This window comes from Drosophila erecta, unplaced genomic scaffold, assembly GCF_003286155.1.
Source record: "Drosophila erecta strain 14021-0224.00,06,07 unplaced genomic scaffold, DereRS2 tig00000000-arrow-pilon, whole genome shotgun sequence".
Classification (NCBI taxonomy): Eukaryota; Metazoa; Arthropoda; class Insecta; order Diptera; family Drosophilidae; genus Drosophila; species Drosophila erecta.
Window position 1 is genome coordinate 24,042,831 of NW_020825194.1, and position 20,140 is coordinate 24,062,970.

At 42.8% G+C, this 20,140-nt stretch overlaps 1 protein-coding gene across 2 annotated transcripts in view; it reads right to left on the reverse strand.

Annotated features, from left to right (window-relative positions):
• The window catches only part of LOC6553333, a 29,194-nt gene extending 10,661 nt beyond the window's left edge, over positions 1-18,533 (reverse strand). Inside the window, exons 1-4 of one of the 2 annotated variants that reach the window (XM_015154157.2) lie at positions 17,163-18,533; positions 10,549-11,716; positions 6,304-6,451; positions 3,319-3,383 (exon numbers count right to left, since the gene is read on the reverse strand). In XM_015154157.2, the coding sequence (XP_015009643.2) occupies positions 3,319-3,383; positions 6,304-6,451; positions 10,549-11,716; positions 17,163-17,291 (1,510 nt within the window). In that variant the 5' untranslated portion in view covers positions 17,292-18,533. Of the gene's footprint in view, positions 1-3,141; positions 3,384-6,303; positions 6,452-10,548; positions 11,717-17,162 lie in introns of both variants that reach the window. The other variant, XM_001979270.3, reaches the window with a different exon arrangement.
• Positions 18,534-20,140: the final 1,607 nt, after the last annotated feature.

Below are 20,140 nucleotides of genomic sequence, written 5' to 3' on the forward strand. Positions count from 1 at the left end.
AACTTGACCCCGCCCCCTCAATCGGAATCGGGGCGTGTGGGTGGATGGGCGGACTGGCGGACGGGCGGACGGTAGGATCGCCTGAATTATAAATGAGACCTAAAACTCTCGTTTAATATTTAAACAAAATCAAATCAAGGAAAAAAGGAAGGCAGGCAGCCAAGACTGCCAGTCAGCCCGTCAGGCAGTCAAACAGTCAGACAGTCATTCAGTCGGACTACTGGAGCTCCAGCTCAGAAATATCAAGTGGAAAATATCAAAATGTGGGGGGTGGGGGGTGGATGGGCGGCTTGGTGGCGATGGGCGTGGCGCTGGGTGGGCGTTTTTCAAATGCGAAGCCAACTGTCTGACTGCGCTCTGCTCTGGGCCAAGAGCTCGCCACTTAAACTAATTTGATTTCTATTGAGGCAAACAAATAATAAATAATGAATTTACATTTCTATGCGTGTCCGGGTGGATTGCGGCGTTGCCATGACGGATCTGGATCTGAATCTCGTTTTGAGTTTGAATCTGTATCTAAATCCGGCTAAGGGAGAGGTTAAGTGAGCATGTAAGAAGGTCGAGCGGAGGCGGTGCATCCAGCATTATGTGCCAATGAGATACTTTTATGCCGTCTCTATTTTCTATTTCCCCCGGTAATTAGGTGCACTATGAGTTCGCTGCCTGATTAAGAACTAAGGGGATTACAGCAATTAACAACGGGTTATGGATGCAAATAAAATGTTTGCAGACGGTTTGGATGGATGGATGGATAGATGGATACTTTCGGCATGGGTAATTGCTGCGAGTACTCCGAATCCCGTCGGAATGAAGTGAAAACACTTTGACACTCGGTGTCAAGTTTCCAATTTCCATTTTCGACCTATAAATAAATCATGGACGGGCGAGTAAAGTTAAGTAAGTGGGTTGTGAATGTGATGCCAGATAAAGCGAAAAAATAGGATGAACAAACTTAGGCAATAATTCTTCGACAGCTCGCCAAAGTACTGGAACTTATTGGAAATTCAATACGCTCAACCGTCTGAGATTTGAATGGGTTCGTTTTTTTGGAAACTGGTTCAAGACTTCAATACTACGTATTGGTTCTGTAGGATCGTCGTGTTGGTGTTCGTATTCGTGTCCGGTGTTCTGGTCTTTGGACTTTGGTCTTTGGTCTTTGTCATGATTGGAGGTGAGATTTATTTACAGATGAGTAGATGAGTCGCATCTCTGGGTCGCAACTAAATACAACTTTGTTTGTAAATACAGATGTGTAGGTGCTCATTTGGGGTTCGGATTGCTTTGTTTGCTATACAGAACTATACAGAACTATACAGATGGGAACAAACGCGAAACGAACTGTACAAAAACTTAGCTCCGGCTGGTAAAAATGTACAAAACTTCAAATATGCAAATTTCAAAACCAAAATCCAATCAAATTTCTCGTGTGTGTGCACACCTCAGTTGGTTATTATTCATCTCTCGATATTTGAATCAAATACACACTGGAACACACTCTCGCACACGTGTTTTAACTTTGAATTGCTCCAAATTGATTTGTAGTTTTAGTTTTGGCTTGGGTTTTAGTTTTGGTTTTGGTTTTGGTTTGGGTTTTCGAGAGATCTGTTGTTGGAGTGGTTTGAAATGTTGAAGTAAGGAAAATATACATATCATATAAATATTGAATAGAGTTTGCAAATATATATGGGTTTATATTTAGATATATGTAAATGTTTGGTAATAAAAAATGGTTATGGAACAAACAATTTCATTTTCAGTCTCATGTTTCGTTTTTGTTTTTACTTTTATATATTTACAACATTTTTTCGCTTGTATTTGGGAATTATTTACAGTAAGTTGGAACTAAAACAGCACAAACCGAAAAAAGAAACTGAACGGAAAAGAGAGAAACAAAGGTTCTTAACTAAAACTGGTTATAGTTTCCTGTTTTGCTTTTCCCTGCTTTTGATTCGAATGGGGTACCGCCTTTTGGTTCCGATTCAATTGGATTTGGAATTAGAATTAAATACTGCCGCACTGCTTTCTTTTGTCTAGATAGTTTTCGTATTTTGAATCTACTGAGTGAAGTAGAGTAAGCCTAGTCGTTCTATTGGCCCTCGGCTTCGGGTTATTGTTCTGGTTCTGGTTCTGATACTAGATCGAATTTAGTTTCAGTTTGGCTTTAATTGGTTGCTCTGTTGGGAGGGGTTAATCTGCTAATCCGCTAATACGCTTGCAAATCGCAACTAAGTAGCTTAATTGGATTGACACTAACGTTGGGTATTGGTTAATATTTATAGTGGTAGCTTTCGGGATAAGTTGCAACGTGTGTATGCTGAGGAAAATATACAATTCATTTTGGTTTTGTTATCGGTTTTCTAGGTGGTTATATATATATTTTTGTGGTTAGATATGTACTTCTTGTTGATTGATACATTGAGTGGTTATTCGTAGTTGATTGATTGGTTGATTGCTTGATTAAAGTGAGGTGAGTTCGAGATTTACAGAGAGAGAGGTAGAGAGAGGACCCTTGCCATGTCAAAAGTAAACAAAGTTGAGTTATTTTTATTCATTTGGTATGCAGAGTAATTGTTGTTTGAGACTATTTACAAGTTTGGTTTGGTTTGGTTTCTTTTTTTTTGGTTTTGTTTTGTATAAGTAACAAAAAGTTGCATTAAAACTCATACGAGAACTGAAACCAAAACTAAAGTAACTTCGAACGAAAGAAAAAGAAGAAAAACCGAATAGAACTCATCGGAAATACCAAAATAATTATTCAAAATCCTGCGTTTGTTTTGTGTGTGTTTTCAAAAATAGTCAAAAAAAATTGAGAACGTGTTTTCATTTTTTCGATTTTTTGATGTTTTTGTTTTTCGTTGCTTTTCAGTTGGTCTTTGGAGAGAACGAAAAACTTTTGTATTCTCGTTTTGAGTGAAATGAAAATAGCGCTTAAATGATAAGGTTAGGTTAGTCATGTTGGTTAACTAAGGGAGCATTTCGAAATATGTAATAATAGGTTAAAATGATAACAGATAACTGGTATTTTGAGATAGCGAGTTAGGAGATAGATTCTTTTTTCATTTAGTTTGCTTGCTTTGCTTATAACTTATTTTAGAGAGAGAGAGATAGAGATATATAGAAAAATATAAAGTTAATGCTTACAATCATTCATATCGTCATTGGATCTCATTATGTACTGATCCGATGAAGATAGTCTTGAATGCCCGTTCGTATTGGGATGAGCTCCCCCCCTATGATCACTTTGTTTATTAGAGCTACGCATCGCCAGTGCAGATGGGTTCGACTGATGCATATACATACTATCACCTTCGCACTCACTTTCTTTATATTGGAGCACATTTTTATGCTTCTCATAGATAACCAGGCAACGATGACATCCTTTCCTAAAAGAGTTTTTGGTTGCAACAAAAAGTTTTGTATTCGGTATCGGTAGTTGGTATATATGGTTCATTGTTTATCGTATATTCTATATGGTATATGGTATAGTATATTCTATTTTGTTTTGTATTCGGTATAATGCTGTGTATATGCTATTATGGCTGTGAAGTTCAAAATACTCAAGTTATTGTATCTTGTTGGGTATTAGTATCAGTATTAGTATTGGTATTAGATTTGTAATAGTATTTCTTTGGTTCGGTACTCGGTGATGCGGGATGTGTTGGCTTGTTTTCGGGTTCTTGGCGCAATCGACAGATAAAGTGGTTGGTAACTAGGGCTAAGACTTAGACCGGGCATTCTGAAAGTCCCTCCATGAGTTTGTGTGAATGGAAGGTATCGGAAATGGAGGTTCTTATGTTTGGGCATACACTGGGTGCAAAACAAGGAGAGTCGCACTGATAGTGTCACAGCGATACCCCTTTATCTACTTTCGAATGTCGTTTTATTTACTGTCGCCAAACTGGTACAAAACAAATATGTTATGATTCCGGAAGTGAGTCCCAAAGTCGAAACTATAACATCCCTTTCTGTAGTTTAAAGGAGTTACTTCTAGCTTGATGTGTTTCGACTTCGCTCACGCTTTTCTTGGTTTCAATCGATTGAATAGCGATTACTAAGTTGATGTTATAATTCGAGTAGAAGTAATTAAATGATCATCGAAAGGAACTAAAAGGACGTACACTGAATAACGCAAGAAACTCACAAAATATATGTTGTTGAAAAGTGATGTAAAATATTCTGAATACATATTTATTCGTACTGATAAGCAGATAACGTATCAAAATAAAGAGTTTCATTTTGGGTTTGTTTGATTCTTGATTGTAGGGCTGAATGTAGGGGTCTGTTGGATTCCTAGTTCGTAAGATACAGTTGATGGGGCTTGGTTTGGTTTCGATATGTTTACGATATTTATTGGTATACGACAAAAACTTGTACAGAGCAAAATGAACTGAATGGAAGCCGAAGGAGAGGGCGTGGCAAAAATGAATTAAATATGAATACAGTCCCGCCCTCGCCTCCAGCAGCACAGCAAAAAGGCCAATACTATTTAAAGAGTAAAAGTAAGGCAGCGGAAAAATCAAAAAACATTTTCACATTTCAGCTACAACGGAAAAACTTAGCTTAAAGGTAGGATTATTCATATGTTTATTAAGTATTCATAAGCATAAACATGGCAAAACAGAAAATTCAAAATAAACTCCACTTGGGAAACTTAATGTTTTGCATTTTCATTGTTTTTACTTTTTTGGTACTTCTGATTTTTTCCCCATTAAGGAAGCAGCTTAAAAGGGTTTTAATTGTCTTTCGCATTGCTCTTTACGGCTAAAAAACATTCGTACGAAAGAAAACAAAAGAGGAATTCCAGACCAAAGCGAAAGGAACGGCATGGAAATTCGCAGGACAAAAAGCAATTTTCCTTAAATGTCTTTGGTTTTCGTTTCGTATCGTTTAAATGAAAAGGCATCGGAAAACAGAGCTGCTAAGTAGGAGAAATGCTTGAGTAACACAGATACAGATACAGAGTAGTCAAAAAGGCAGTTCTCTAAATTAAAAACACAATACGAGGGCACGTAAAAAGTTTGATTTAGTTTTTAGCTTGCGCTCAGTAGCATTTACAACACGAGTGGGTACACAAACACAGGCACGGATCGAATTTCTATATCTATCGGGCGATGGCGATAAATGCACGTATATGGGGACTTTGAGATAGGTGGGCTCTGGGTGGTTTTTGTCTTGGTACATGACTGCCTCTTGTCAAACATCCGAATTACGAGCAGCGCGCTGCCTCCAAGAAAGTGCCCTGCACACGGAGCAGATGGAGTGCGGATGGATTGCGGAGGACATGGTGCGGCAATGTGCGGCATGGTGCGGCAAACAAACTCTGCTCGCCTCAAACCCGTTTCAAAGGCAAAAGTTAAGAGCAGCAGCTGGCAAGCGGCAACATCAACAACAGCGGCAACGACAACGCTAGCGATAACGTTGACGACAGGTTTTCCTGCGACAGAGTGTGTGAGGGGTACACTGAGGAAAAATGCTGCGACTGTATCTGCTTTTCGAATTATTTTCTTGGTCTTTCATAGCTTTTTGAAAGCACAACTAGGGTTTTAAGGATAAACACGAAGGTGTCTTTTTCAATGAATTCAGGAAAATCATTTTACCATCTTTGTTGAAATAAACGATTTTTCCTAACACGAAATATCCAACACAAAAATTAATTCGGGGAATGACTGCGGTATAAGTTAATTTGAGTTCAAACAGCGTTTCAAATTACTACAACTGCTTAAAGTGGTGTAAAAATACTACGCAGGCTCCTGAACTAATCCATTTCGAATTTAGTAGTATAGATGCTCCTACTGAACTGACGTTTTCTCTCGGTGTACCTCAGTTTAAGACGCCTCCTTGCCACTGTCGATGCCGATGTCGCTCACCCCTTACTGTTGTCTTTGGCCGGCCCTCCACTCACTCCGATGTGCTGACTGGCTTCTTTTTAATGAGGTTAGTTCGGTATTTTCCCGCCCGCGCGGAGGGTCCTCAGCCTTACCTTAACACATTTTACCGAGCACACACACCTTCTCTGTCAGAAATGAAAACTTATTCAATTATAGGCGCTCCTCGACAAAGGGACCAACACAAAAAACACATATGGCGAAATGTATGTGGGGGAAAGTAAACCAGAACATCTCGTCTTCCTCGGCCTGTGCCAAAATCGTACGAAATAGGTTCAGTATACTCGCTATACTTCGCCAGCCAATGGACCGAGTATCGGGTTGAGATGTAAGCATATTGTTAGCAGGGCGAAGCGGGACGCCAGAACCCCCAAGTGGGGGGTTTTTGGATTATCCCGGACGGAGAGTTGGTACTTACTCGTCGACAATCAGATATTTGTTACCATCGGAGGCCGCACACCTGCCGCGATAGCTGAACTGGGAGCCCTTGATGTGTATGGATTGCTGATAGCCGGACAGGAACCAGGAGCCCTCCCATCTCGCCGGAAATGTGCAATTTGTGGGCGCTGCAAGCCAAAAACACAGTAATAATTTATTAATAAACGACTTAACCATTAATGCATTAAGATATTATATTCCAATTGCCTCCCCGTGGACTGCAGCTACGTATAGCTGCGTACTATACATATGAATGTGGTCGGATGGTTGATGTGGCCTCAATTGCGTTCATTGTTCATTTAAGAGCCGTATAAAAGAGCAACCGCAATCTTTCCCACTGAAGTGCGTTTGCAGGCATATTTATTTACGAGTCAGCACACAAAAACCACTTGCTTATTGATAAATTTAGATTTCGCTTGGCCACTTTCTTCGGCTGCTACTGCTCTTCTAATTGTATTGTCAAGTTTCGGTGCCAAGATTTGTGGCTTTTTAATTTGTAAATTGTTTCAATTATTATTATGATTGTATTTAAGTGCGTGCGCATAAGGGCCGCAAATTTACGACCCGCTGCCAGGAGTGCGATATTCGGATACTTGGAAATTCGGTAAGGGTAGGGTACTCGGGCGTTTTAGGGGTGGGCAGGCGCATAAATAAGTTGAACAAGCGAGGCAACCAAAAACTGCTCGTAATAATAATAATGTCACACACAGATACGCACACACATACACACACACTCGCACAGTGGCAGCAAAACTACCGAATGGCAATTGTGAATATTAAAAAAAAAAGGAACTGAACTGAACTGAACGGTAGAGAAATGGGAAAGGCGAAGCCAAAGTATAGAGAAAGAAACGTTAACGGAAAGTTAGCTAACGGCATGCCACACTCGCACACTCAGGCAATAAGTACTATATCCCATACAATGGGTATAGACCCGCACACGGATACATATAGAAAATGGTAAAACCACCCTCTGAGCCACACACATAGCTTAATGTTTGGGCACGATTGGCAGCGGCAGCAACGGCGACGGCGGCGGCAGGGAGCTGCAAGCTGGGATAAGGGTGGTGGCCAGAACTGGGAACGGGAACGGGAACAGGAACAGGAGCGGAGACGGTGGCGGTAGCGGTATCGGAGATGGAGATGCCAGTCCTGATGCCGATGGGCGGTGGGTAAGGGAAACTCGGAACTGGCAAGTTGCAGATGGAGTTGGAGATGGAGGACGGTCCGAGTTCGGGCTACGCATTCAAATACAGAAAACTCGCAAGGAGAGACGAATGTGCGCACCCGAGCCAGAAACAGAAACACAACCCAAGGCACAGAGTCGATGTGCAGACAACAAAATTCACACTAAAGAATCATCGAGTCGATATATTATAATACTATAGATCTATTTGCCTAGGATTCTAAAAATCTAACAATCGTTAGACTATCGTTAATCGTTAGACAACTATTTGCATACTTCTTTTTGCTGTCAATCTAGTCCAAATACATTAAAAAATTGTTAAAGTTTTACTCTACTACGGATGACCAATAGATTTATCATGGTGGGCTATTGATTTATTTCTTAATTTATTTCCACCTCCTGGCGAACACATTTATTTACCAAGCCATATAGCAATCATCGTTAAACGTGAAAATATGATTATTTGCTGCAAGCCCATTTCTTTCAGTGCAGTAACAGCAAGAACTACAGCGACAGGGCAATACAGTGGCACACTCACACTCGCAGGCCGTACTTACAGCGATACACATTTTATTTTATTATTCCTTTCCTTTCTTTTATTCTACTTGTTCCTTGTTGATTCCACTTTTTCAGCTTTTTCTGCTTTTTGTTTTTACATTTGCGACAAACAAAAGGTACTCATGCGCAGGATCAGCGCAGCGCTCTGAACTCTGAGCCCCAACTGAGCCGCTGCTCAGACCTCCGACTAAAGTCGAACATATATATCTGGCCACAGCCAGAGCTATACACTTACACAATATATGCGCGTGTGTGTGTGCTGTCCAATGACTTGTGCTTTTTACGGGCCGCACTCGCATTCGCCTGGCTGTCATAATGCGGCCCATACGCACAGCGGGCGGCTGTTGTGCAAAAAGTGTAGCATACTTTGCCGGGCAGCCACCGCCCCGAACAAAAGTCCGGAGTCAGGGGCTCCGGAAACGGGAGCGAGCCCGGAACGTGGTCCCGAAAACGCAAAAACCCGAAACCGAAAACCCGAAAAACCGAAAACCACCCCCCGCCGACGAATAATTGTTTCGCCAATTTCAAGTACCGTGAATAATTTTCCAACATGATTCAATACTTTTGCCTGAGTGCCGCAGCGAGCAGGGCATTGTTGCTGCCGCAGCACAAGCGTCGCACGTTGCCCTTCGTCCTTAATTCGCTACCCCTGAAAAATATGCTGCAGGACAAGCTTAAGTAAATACAAGCTGAAAGCAAATATACGACATAGACCACGACCGACTGACAGACAAGCGTACAAATGCGTATAGACAGTTGAAATGACGGACGCGAAAAGCGGGCACGGGGCTTTTCAGATGTATTTTCGGTGTGTTTTTCGTTTGGATTAGAGTGGCTCAGTGGTTCGCTACTTGGATCGGAGTGGGGGAATGAAGAAGCTTAGGCAACAACAAAGCGAAATGGGGGAAGCACGAAATAAAATACATATGCTCAAAGAGTTGCTCCTCACAATGGATCCCCATAAACCGACAGTAATCAGGTGCATTAATCAAAATAAATCTCGGGGATCTGCGACATCTGCGGGAGGGAAGGTATCTGAGGCGACTTTTCAGACACATACACGTGCTAAACAAGATATAGGAACTTGGAAAAGCGACACGGAACCACAATCTTTTCGTGGAAGTGCCTATTCCTAAAATGTAATTTGATTTGCGTGGGATAAAAGGGTGTGTGATGTAGACTTTTACAATATATATTTATTCTATTACAACTGTCTTATGTTATTTTAATGGAATTTTAGGGGACCTAGTGTCTACAATGGCTGAAATGGCGGTTGTTTTACCTCTGTTAGCTTTGAAAGTAATATTTTCGAATCAAAAGCTCACTTCCACATGAGGGAAATGATCAGTCATTATTTTTCCTAGTATTCAATTTAGATTGACAGCGGGAATATTTAACACGATATTAATTATGCACTACTCCGTCATTTGTGGTTCCTGTTATGACAAGCAATTTCCTATCGCAGCAACGTGCACTTATCTTATCCACGATGATCTATAATGACAACTTCAACGCGCTAACAACTCCTTAACCCAATTATGTTGCCCACACTTATGGGTGTGCGCAATTTGAAGAGCTCGTTCGTTAGGCGCTTGGGAAGAAGTAGTCGGTGGGCTGAAGCCAGGGCAGGGGTACATTCAAGGGAGCCCTGCACATTACTGGACCACCCCTATTGACTGGCAGTACGCACCCCTAGCGAACAGACAAACACTTATTCCAGCTCGACTATGTCGAGCTCAAAGAGCATGACGCTTCAGCCTGCGAGACTCATTTGCGTTTTGGCCTGGGTCTGGATGTTGGACTTTCGCTTCGCAGAGGGACAGCTGTGATGGCGGATTCCGAGGGGGCGGCGGAGGAGGTGGGGGCTTAGGGGCGGGGCAACCAAAATGCTTTTGTCTAACTTGAGTGAATTATGGTCAGCGGTCGGTCGGTGGTCGGTGGTCGGCGGTCGGCGGTTGCTGGCTGTTTGTTTCGGGCAATTTCCGTACAATTTGCCATTGCATGTTGCTGTTGCCGGAGCGGCTGTTGCTTGTTGTTTTCATCGTTTTTCTGCTATGCTCTGTTCTGTGCTGTTTTTTCGTTTATGTATTTGTTTTTGTTTTTTCTGGGTGAATTCGTCCACGGAGAAACAGTTGAAACGCATTATACCAACGCAGATCTGCGGTCACAAACTACTTATGGATTCAATTGAGCATGACCAAAAGAGGGGGTGGCCCTGGGTGTGGATGGGGCAACATGAATGGGAGGAGGGCGAGGCATGGGCCGCCAGCTGTCGCTCTGTTGCGAGTACAAATTATGCCACAAAAATTAAATGAAATTGGGGTTTGGGGAAGGATACTGGGAGCCTGGAATCCTGGAATCCTGGGGATGCCGGAGCTGACATCCTCGGTCCCAAAGTTGCTGCGGCACTTTCTTGGCGCGCCAAGTGAAATTATAAATTCTTATCATAGCGCTACTTATCGACGGGGGCTCGCTACTCACCATCTTGCCGACCGCCCCAGCCGCTGACGGACGTGGCCAAGAGCAGCATTAGCAGCGGTCCCAGCCAACTTTTTGTCGACGTCATGGCGCAGCTCCTGCTCCTTGCTGTTTTCGTTGTCGTCCCCGCTGGGAAGCTGGATTCGTGGGTGTGGGTGTGGGTGCGGAAGAGTGTGGGGTCGTTGTTTCCGTTGCCCGGCAGCAGATGCTGCCACAAGAACATCAGCCACGTAATGCCGGAAAGTTCCGCGGCCTCGCCCCGCCGATCCAGACTAATATCACCGTTATAGTTAAAGCACCTACATTCATCATTCTCATTCTCTTCATCATGCGGCAATGCTGCACCAGTTGTGCCCCTTGCCGTTGTTTTTGTCGTTGTTTGCGAATTGTGAGCGGTTGTCGTAGCCACCGCTCCTGCTCCCGATACTCCATCTATTGTTGCTGGGCTAGTGCCGGTGCTGGTGCTGGTGCTTGTGCTGATTGGATTCACCTGGGCCAGCGACGCCGCAGACGCATGACTTGGTCCTTCGCGCCGGATTCGCTCACGTCGCCAGCATCGCTTGCCGCATTCCAAGACGGCGCCTTCTGCCTCCACTGCCACCACTGCCACCACATCCCCGCCAGCAACAGTGGGCATAACTAATTGCGACGTCTGCCGGAGATCGGTGCAGCTATGCCCCACTGCGGCCACGGGTAACTGAATACCCGCCAGCAGGAATTCACCAGACCAAGAGGAGGACATTGTTGCCGCTGCAGGTCCTGTTGTGGTGATGACGCTTGCCGTTGTAGTTGTTGCTGCTGCTTCTCGAGCTGCACCTTCTGCTGCCGTTGCTGGTGTCAACGTCGCCGCTGAAGCATGTTTATCATAATTTTTATGTTCCCAGCCGGGCGGACAACAGCAGCTGCCCTGGCAACTCCCGCTGCCATGGCTGAAAGTCTGGCTTCGACTCCGAGTCGTGGTACCGGCCGCAGGCACATGCTTACATGGATAGCAGAAAGGCGGTAAATAGATTAACGACGTTATTTCTGCTCTCGTCTTGGATGTGGACGTGGAGCTGCTGGCGCTGGCGCTGGCTCTGGCGCTGGAGCTGGAGCTAAAGCTCGTCGTCCTCAGTGCCGCCTGCATTGGTTGCTGATGTGGCTGCTGCTGCTGCTGCTGCTGCTGCGTGTCCTATGGGGACAGAGACAAGAGTGGAATATTTTATTATTATAAAGCACAAACAAGCTGGCTGAGCCAAGTAAATATGATATAAGGTGGTGGCGAATTTGAATTTAAAATAAAGCTTCAGCCCAGCACTGGCGTATACAAATAATCCCACAAGATTCATTGTTCGGCCTTCCAACACGCACCGAAACAGTTGCTCGTATACATATAAATAAAACTTCCTCGGCGGCGCATTAAAAAGCAATAAAAATAAATATGGGCGCTGGGAAACCGACACTCCAATCGAAATAAAACTTCCAACGATGCGTAAATCAAAAATCACGCGCTATAAAAAAATTAGGCCCCAATTTATACGCATCGATTTATGTCTGTTCCCAAGAATGTCTGCATCGCCCCCGTCGCATCGCCAGTGCCAGCATTTCCTCCGTTGTAATCTTTTCCTGCATTTAGCGCCTCCGGCTAGGGGAAACTCTACTACATAAAAACCACTTGAGGAGGTTCGGATTTTTGGATTTTCGGATTCTTGGCATGTGCGTGAAGACCTCCACTGGGGTACTGTAATCCCCATATCGCATGATTGCTTCGCTAGCAACATCGGTTTTTTTCAATTGATGGAAACTTAATTGGAAACTTAATTCAAAGTTCGTAAAGATGGTCAGAAATTGTTTATTGTGGACGTCTAATTCTTAGCGGAGCAAAACTATTTTGACAAATTTCAGATGAAGAATGTCGTTCTATCAACTTGATTGGCTCTGAAAGAGTCTATTTGGGGAATTTCTTCGTTCATTTGGTGTTATTTGTTTTCGAAGAATGGATATCATGAGTAATTTGATCCAATTTAACTTGAATAGCGTTAATATGTTTACTGTAGCTTCTTACATAGATTTTATAAGCTGCCTAAAACTACCATTGTGTTTTCTTTATTGTAATGAAGTAAGTTTTTCTTCCTGGCGTGTGTGATTTTACCTACTCACTTCCTTACTTCATGAATGTTACATTCATTTCTGGAGTAGGCTGGAGGTATGAAAGGCTTTTCCCAGATACCTCCTGAAGTAGCCAGGCCATGTGTCATTTATTATGTCATGGAGGTTTTTAGAAATTCAGCATGCTCGAAAGAATCTAAATCAAAATGGGGGGATTCCCCGGAACGAACTCAAGCCAGCGGACCAGCTTGTGAGGCATAATGCAATTTTGATGTTGTGTAAGCGCTGCTCTTAGCCCATCATCTATGCTAATTAAGTTAATTAAAAAGTACCAGCAAAGTATTTGCACTTGGCCAACTTCACGTCATAATCAAAGTGGAGGCGGCGGCGCATCGAATGGAAAATGAAGCCCAAGTCATGTCAAATGCTCTTAAAAAGCCAGAGCATCCCCTTCCCCCAGAGATACTGGATATGAAGATGACGATGATGAGGGAAACGGAGGTGGGGGTGGAGGTGGGGTTGGAGCTGGTGCCGGTGCCGGTGCCGGAGATGACTATGTTGCCATCCACAGAGTAGAGTGTCTTTATTTAAAAATGAAGAGACCTGAGACCAAAAAACGGGGCCAATTATAAGCTTCGTCATTAATTTGAATAAAATTCTTAATTCTCCCAAACACACACACAGAATGAAAATGCCACAAAAGAAATGTGCCACAAGGAGAAAAATATGTCCAAAACGGAAAATAACGGGGGCGGAATGACAGCAGACGGTGGCAAATAAAACATTTAGGCGGAATTATAATTTTACTTTGCTTATTTATAATTTACGTTTAAAATGTGAAACACCTGACAGCTAAAGAGAATTTATGTTTGCATGTTTTCCATTAATTTATTTTTCCGAGGCGCACCCCACCCAAGAAAACTGCCAAGACCCACAGCTCCAGCCTCGAATTGCACGAAAATGCACAGCAGGAGGGAGCTCCTGCGGGCAGGAGGCATCAGGAGGAGCCAGAAGACGGGCACATTTCGCTATCACGTTTGGACTATAAAACAGGCCAGCCCAGGCCACACAGTCGAAGCCCAGGCCCAAGCCCAAGCCCCAGTCCCAGAAACACACTGATGATGTTGTTGATGACGTGGAGCGCCGTTGCATAGCTCCGCCGAAAATGGCAAACGGGCAACCCAAGACACTGGTCCCGACCAGAAAGCAGGAGCTTCACACTCGGAGAAACAAGACCCGCGAAATAGGTGCTATTGAGAACGCTTTGTTCTTATACAGGATAGATAATAGACAGCATAAAGCAGCTTTAATTCTTCTACAAGATAGAAGAATACGTGGCGCCCGAACGAGGACCAAAGCCCGGAACCGAAGTTTTCCAGCGAGTGTGACTAAAATCATGCACTACATATCTTGTATTTGATTTCAAATAAGCGGCACATTCAATATGTATTTAAATAAGGGGCGTAGTGAGAGAGAAATGACTTTTTTTCGAGTGTACCTCTGGCACAGACACAAAGACAGAAGAAGACGGAGACGTCTCGGCGCAGTGCAAAAACTTGTCAAGTAAATATAAACGAAATGTGTGGCACGGCACCCGGCCGGGTCCGTTTCGTTCCGTTCCGCCTCTACTTGCTTTATTTTATTCCCATTTTATTATTATTTTCACCAGGCCAAAAGACGCAGACACAGACGCTATAGCAGAAGCAGCAGCAGCAGCACACATAAAAAATATTTTTATGCAACATTTTTATGATTTCCGTCTGGTTGCGACAGCGGCATGGGCACAAAGAGACTTCGAGGCACAGAGGCCGCTCCGTTTCTGATTCCGATTCCGATCGCAATTGCGATTGCGATGGTCCAAGCCATCTACTTCACCTGGTTTCAATTAAAAGACACTTTTCTTTTATGTGACGGCTTATTTCTCATTACGTTTGCCGTGCTCTTTATTTTTTTTCTTTTTGTTCTCATTGGAAACTGGTTCTAGGATGCCGGGCGATGAAGAACCCGAATCGGAATTGAAATTGAAATTGGAGGAAAACTGCGACTGGGGTTGCCTGCTGGTGTTGACGGTCGTTCAAAGTTTTCTGGAGGGGCGAGTGCGAATGTGAACGGAATGGAATGGATTGGATGCGTTCGCTCCCTTGTCTCACTTCATCAATCATTAATTTCGTTTATTTTTAGTGAAAATAATCACTTTGGGCAACATATGTGACCGAGCAGCGTTTCGCATGTGTTTCCCGGGTGCGAATGGGCTGGGATGGGGTGGATTTTGGCAGGGAGTTGAATGTGGAGCTTGACAAAGAGTCTGAAAGATGCGCACAGTCCAAAACAGCAGAAACACCTCCTTGCAATTATCAAATGGACTCTGTACCCTTCGCGGTTGCGTGATGCTCTCCTTTTCGGTTAGGTTAATGTGTGTGAAATGACTTTATTGGTTTTTCAGGTGGTCTGGTCGTCTGGTCGTCTGGCCCTGGGTAAATGATGGCCTTGGCTCATGCCCCGGTCTATTATGAACACATGTGTCCCGGTCTTCTAAGGGTGGGCTTTTGGGGAGTTAAGTGCGACTTAGATGGGATAATAACACAGGCATGTTCCTAACCCCACCTGGGCTTCTATAAGGGTAGCTAAACAATTAGGCAGAACACACTTTGCCCTAATTGATCGATAATGTCAGAATTCGTACTTAAATACTCTTTAGGGAAATAAACCAGTCTCCATAGTCTATTAATTTAGGCTTCGTTCCTATACTGCCATTAATTATCAAAAATAGACTACTGTTAATCAAATAAATCAGTCAATTTCCCTATTTATAACTTATAAAGTTAAAGGCTAAGAACTTCCTATTCGAGTCAGTCAGTCGGGATGGGAAACAGACTACTTCAGAATCTATAAAAAAGGTAAATATATTATTTTGCACTCTTTAATAATGGAATCATATTCTAGTTCCCCGAATCCCATGCGTTTATCTTTCTTAGTTATAAAGTAATAAAATGAGATTAGAAAATACATTCTGCTTGCTCGCCCCATTTTATCTCGATAATCAACGTTTGAAATGTCCCACGTTGGAGCAGTGTCCACATAGGTTAGTAGTAAGTAGGAGTATTTTCATGACACTTTTATCATTGCGTTACCCCTGGTTAGGTGACACATCTGCTTTGTCGCAAACCCAACAGCTACCTTTCAGAACTTATCGTGCGTTTGTCAACTTTCGCACAAAGCTTCCTGCGAAATACGTAAATCCTTATTCACTCGAATGACTCAGAGGCATTTCTTATCTCGCCCCAGAGCAACGAACTGAGCAATAAATATAAATAGAGAATTTTCACATCGGGCAAACAACACAACAGGCAAGCAACCCAACTACCCAACTACCCATTACAAACCCACACGCACCTCGAGCTGAATTAATCAACAACTCCGGAGTTGCGGCCCGTCCCGGAGTAATTCCCCTAATGCAATACATTTCCGCCGTGCTGCGGGTGCTCAATCGGCATTCTGGTATCTGATATCTGGAAAAGCCATGCATGTACATCGGTACCAACATGATTTTTATCTATGTGTCGATAGCATAAATATGACGGCTGGCCAGGAAAAAGGTGCTACGGTGTGGGGCTAGTGCAATTGCAGTGCGCACCTCATTGAACTTTTCAGACAAACACAATTTGTCCGATAAGGAAAAAAAGCGTCTACACGACACCCGCAAAGGGGCGGCCAGCCAAAGGGGGCGGGGCGGTCGAACGGCGCGCGCACTAATGGCCACCATTAATAATTGAAAAACTGAAACAGTCGAGCATGTGAGCAACTGAAGGATGATGGCGCTACGTGGGGGGTGTGCCGAGGGGGACGAGCGGAGAGCGGGACGTCGGATGAGGTTGGGTCGCCAGTTTTAGGGGTTGGGGTGACAAAAATCTATAACCAAAAAAGTTATGAATATGCGAGCGAGTGGAGAGCAACGACGGCACCGACTCGCACTGAGAAAAACCCAATCATAAAGGTCCATACACTTTATTCGCAGATCTCATCAATAAAATCGTAACTGAAGTTGTGAGTTATTAAATATGCAAAGTATTTTGAGAAGAGTTTTGATGTAAACAAAAAAAAAGCATTTTAAAGAGAAAGAGGGTATGATATCTATTTCATCACCACGATAAGTATGAAATGCTGCAGAAATCAAGAAGCTACCATTTCATTCTACCTCCTAACGAAAGGTGATTTTTAATCAAATTAAACTTTCTAAAATTCAACGAACATTTTTTTTTGACAAAACTGAGCAAGGTCTATAATATTCCAAAATATTAACTTATAAAAACCTCTTTGATATCAAAATAACTATTACACAAAAATTAAACTATTAAATACATCCACTGACATACAATTATTCTTAAAAGTTACAGATTTGTCCCATCCAATAGATACATTTCCGTTAAGTACATATTCGTTAAGTACCGCTTAGGGCTTAGATCCAATAGGAAGAGGCGAATAAGCAGTGGGGCATCTTAGAAATATCCAAATTTTTGCTGTGTACAAACCTGTTCTCTGCCTTCGTTGTTTCTGTTTCTGTGGTTGTTGTTGTTCTTGCTGTTGCTGGGGCTGGTGGTGCTGCAGATGTAGTTGTAGTCGTAGTTGTAGCTGTTGTTGTAGTTGTAGTTGTAGTTCATGGCTAGCTGATGAAGCTGCGGCGCTGCAGCGACGCTGACGTCGCGGCGACAATGTTGGAGCTGGCTCTTCTTCACCTTGTGCTGAGGCTCTTCTTCTTGCCGTTCTCCTGGTTTTACCCGTTCTTCTTGTTGTCGTTGTCTTGGTATTAAATTTGGATGAAAATGCAGCAACAGAGGAAATCGCGTGCGGAACGCAGTCAACCAGCATTGGTGAGTGCAAGAATCGCAGCCCGTTTTCGGTTTTCTTTTTCGTTCCTCATCCGTTTCTTTTTTTGGGAGTTTCTGCAAGCTGCCCAGTGATTTTTCGTTGAATTTTCCGCTGCAGGGCAGCAGAAAGCGCACGAAGCGAACCGAAACTGAGACTGAAACAGCGATGGTCGTGCAAAATCGGATATTACCGACGACGGCGCGACGGGCGGGGGGTGTTAAAATATTGGAGCAAGGTGTTTCCAAACACACAGCTGCGGCGAATTCGGAGCAATTCGCCGAGGTTCTCTGCGCAAAAGCAAGGCGGCGAAGAGATCTGAGCGGCGGCGCTAGATTTGCATGGCCCTTGTTGTTATTGCTGCTGCTCACTGCTCCACCACCATTTGCACAGTTATATTACCTCTGGTCGATGGGGATCTCTCCCACTCTCTCTCTCGCTCTCTGAGCCTTTGCTCAAGTCGCCCCCTCTCCCTCTCGCCCACTCGCTGTGTCAATCGAATTAAAACGAATGCTCTTCGTCGAATAATTGGGTTTAGATACTTTTCAGCAGACAAAGTTGTATTTTTTTGCACTTCTTATTGATATTAAGCAAAACGCATCGGGTGAATCACACTCACACAAAGCACACGCGCGCAGCGGTTTTTCAATCTGCAGTACACCAAACAACACGCACTTTTTCCTTCTGCCTGTTCTTAACCCTCTGATATTACTCTTGAATCGCTTGGCAATGGGCGATTTGAACCGATTTTCACTTGGCTCTTTGTTATATTGAATTTTCACCGAGACGCTCTCGCACGCAGAGACGCTTTTGCTCGTTCGCTGCTGCTTCTGCTGCAATACACACCACCTACGAAACGAGCCAAGGGAAATTGTATCTATGGGCTGTGTATCTACGCGGCACGCGCTGCACGTCCGCTCGCTTCGGGTTTTCGAGAGAGAATATGTATTTTTCGATACGGCACGGGTACGGTTCGCCTTCGAGGGATTGTATATCGTTGCCGCAGTGTGACCGCAGCGCAGCTCTGCTGAAATGTCACAGATATGGGGCATGGACTCAAACCATTCTCCTCATCAGCATAACGACAGCGATTGGCGCATTAAATTCATTTGAATCAAAGTTCTGAAATTTTGAGAAAGAATATACATATATCATTCATATTAATAATATTATGATATTCGTTTTGTTCGACTATATAAGCTCATATATTATAAGTTCAAACATTAACAGTCCAAACAAGTATTTCCGCCAAGATATGCAAATAGTACTTTTAGACAACAGCTATTGTGGATGAAGTTGTTCAACAGTAAATGCTGGTACTGGGTAGGAAAATGTATGAAATAAGCGGCTTTGAAGTTATCTGAACAAAACTATTTAAACTTTTCAGATTTTTTTTTTTGATTATTTGCTGTTCTATGTAAACATGTGTATGAATATTATACAAAAGGCACTATATAACGACAGTAACCTATTGCAATGACAAAATATGGCGGCCTTATATTTATTTTCCTTAAGTAAAAAGGAAAGGCCAACTTTTTGTAGTCACTGTTTGAATGCAAACGAATGCGTTCAATCAATAGCAGATTAATATGCCTCACTTAGGGACACATTTCAAGTGGCCCGAAGCTGAATCAGCTTTCTTGTCATTCCACACTTCGCATTCTTTGCTTGAAACCCGATTTGTATAAACAAGACCCACAAAGTTTACTTAAGAAATTAGCAGGCCCGTCATTGTGTGCGGTATCAATTTGAGAACTGGCCATGCCACAAAGGGTTGTTGAACCAATAAAGAAAGTATCTGTTTATAAAAAACGGTTCTTCGTGCCCTTGTGAGACTCCAATTCCAATACGCAATCACTTCACGTGGTTATTATAAATAATTAAGTCCATACGAATAAGCAATTTTAAATTATTTTTCGTAGTATTGACCTACACTGAATGAGGGACTTATATTTTTTTTGCTAAATTATCAGGAATCGAAGAATTTATTTTAGGTTTATTAAGTTTCTTAATTTTACCCAATCACTTGTGCTAATGGAATTTAAATTGAATTTAAAATAAGATAAATAGTTTCGGTGCCATTAATTCTTCCTTTTTTGCCGTTTGTGGGCGTTAGAGGGTCGAGGCCAAAATGTTTTTGGAATATCAGTAGAAATTCACAAAAATTAAAACGAACAAGAAAATCAAGAAAGACATTGTTCAGAAGTGTGGGCGTAGATGTTTTGAGCCGTTTGTGGACGTTTTAGTGGGCGTGGCACCGATCTACAACAAATTCCACATCGCATGGTTTCCTCTTCTAGTCATATACTTTTCATTGAGTCTAGTCAGCCCTTTTATTCCTAGGGTAACACGTGTTATTATAATTAAATTATAAAACTAAACATATTTAAACATAGCAACTCCGAGATACAAAAAAAAAAACTGTTTCCTGAACATTATTAAAATAAAAAACCTTATAAAAATGTTGCTTGGTCTCCCTACTGGATACATTGCACACACATAGACTTAATAAGACTTTGAACTCAAAGCTTATTTTATTATTTTATAATATATGCTTTTAAACCTAAAATAGTGTGAGAGATGCCCTTGATAACTTTGGAGCTGTCTTAACTAATAAACGCGACACCTAAACACCTACTTTAAT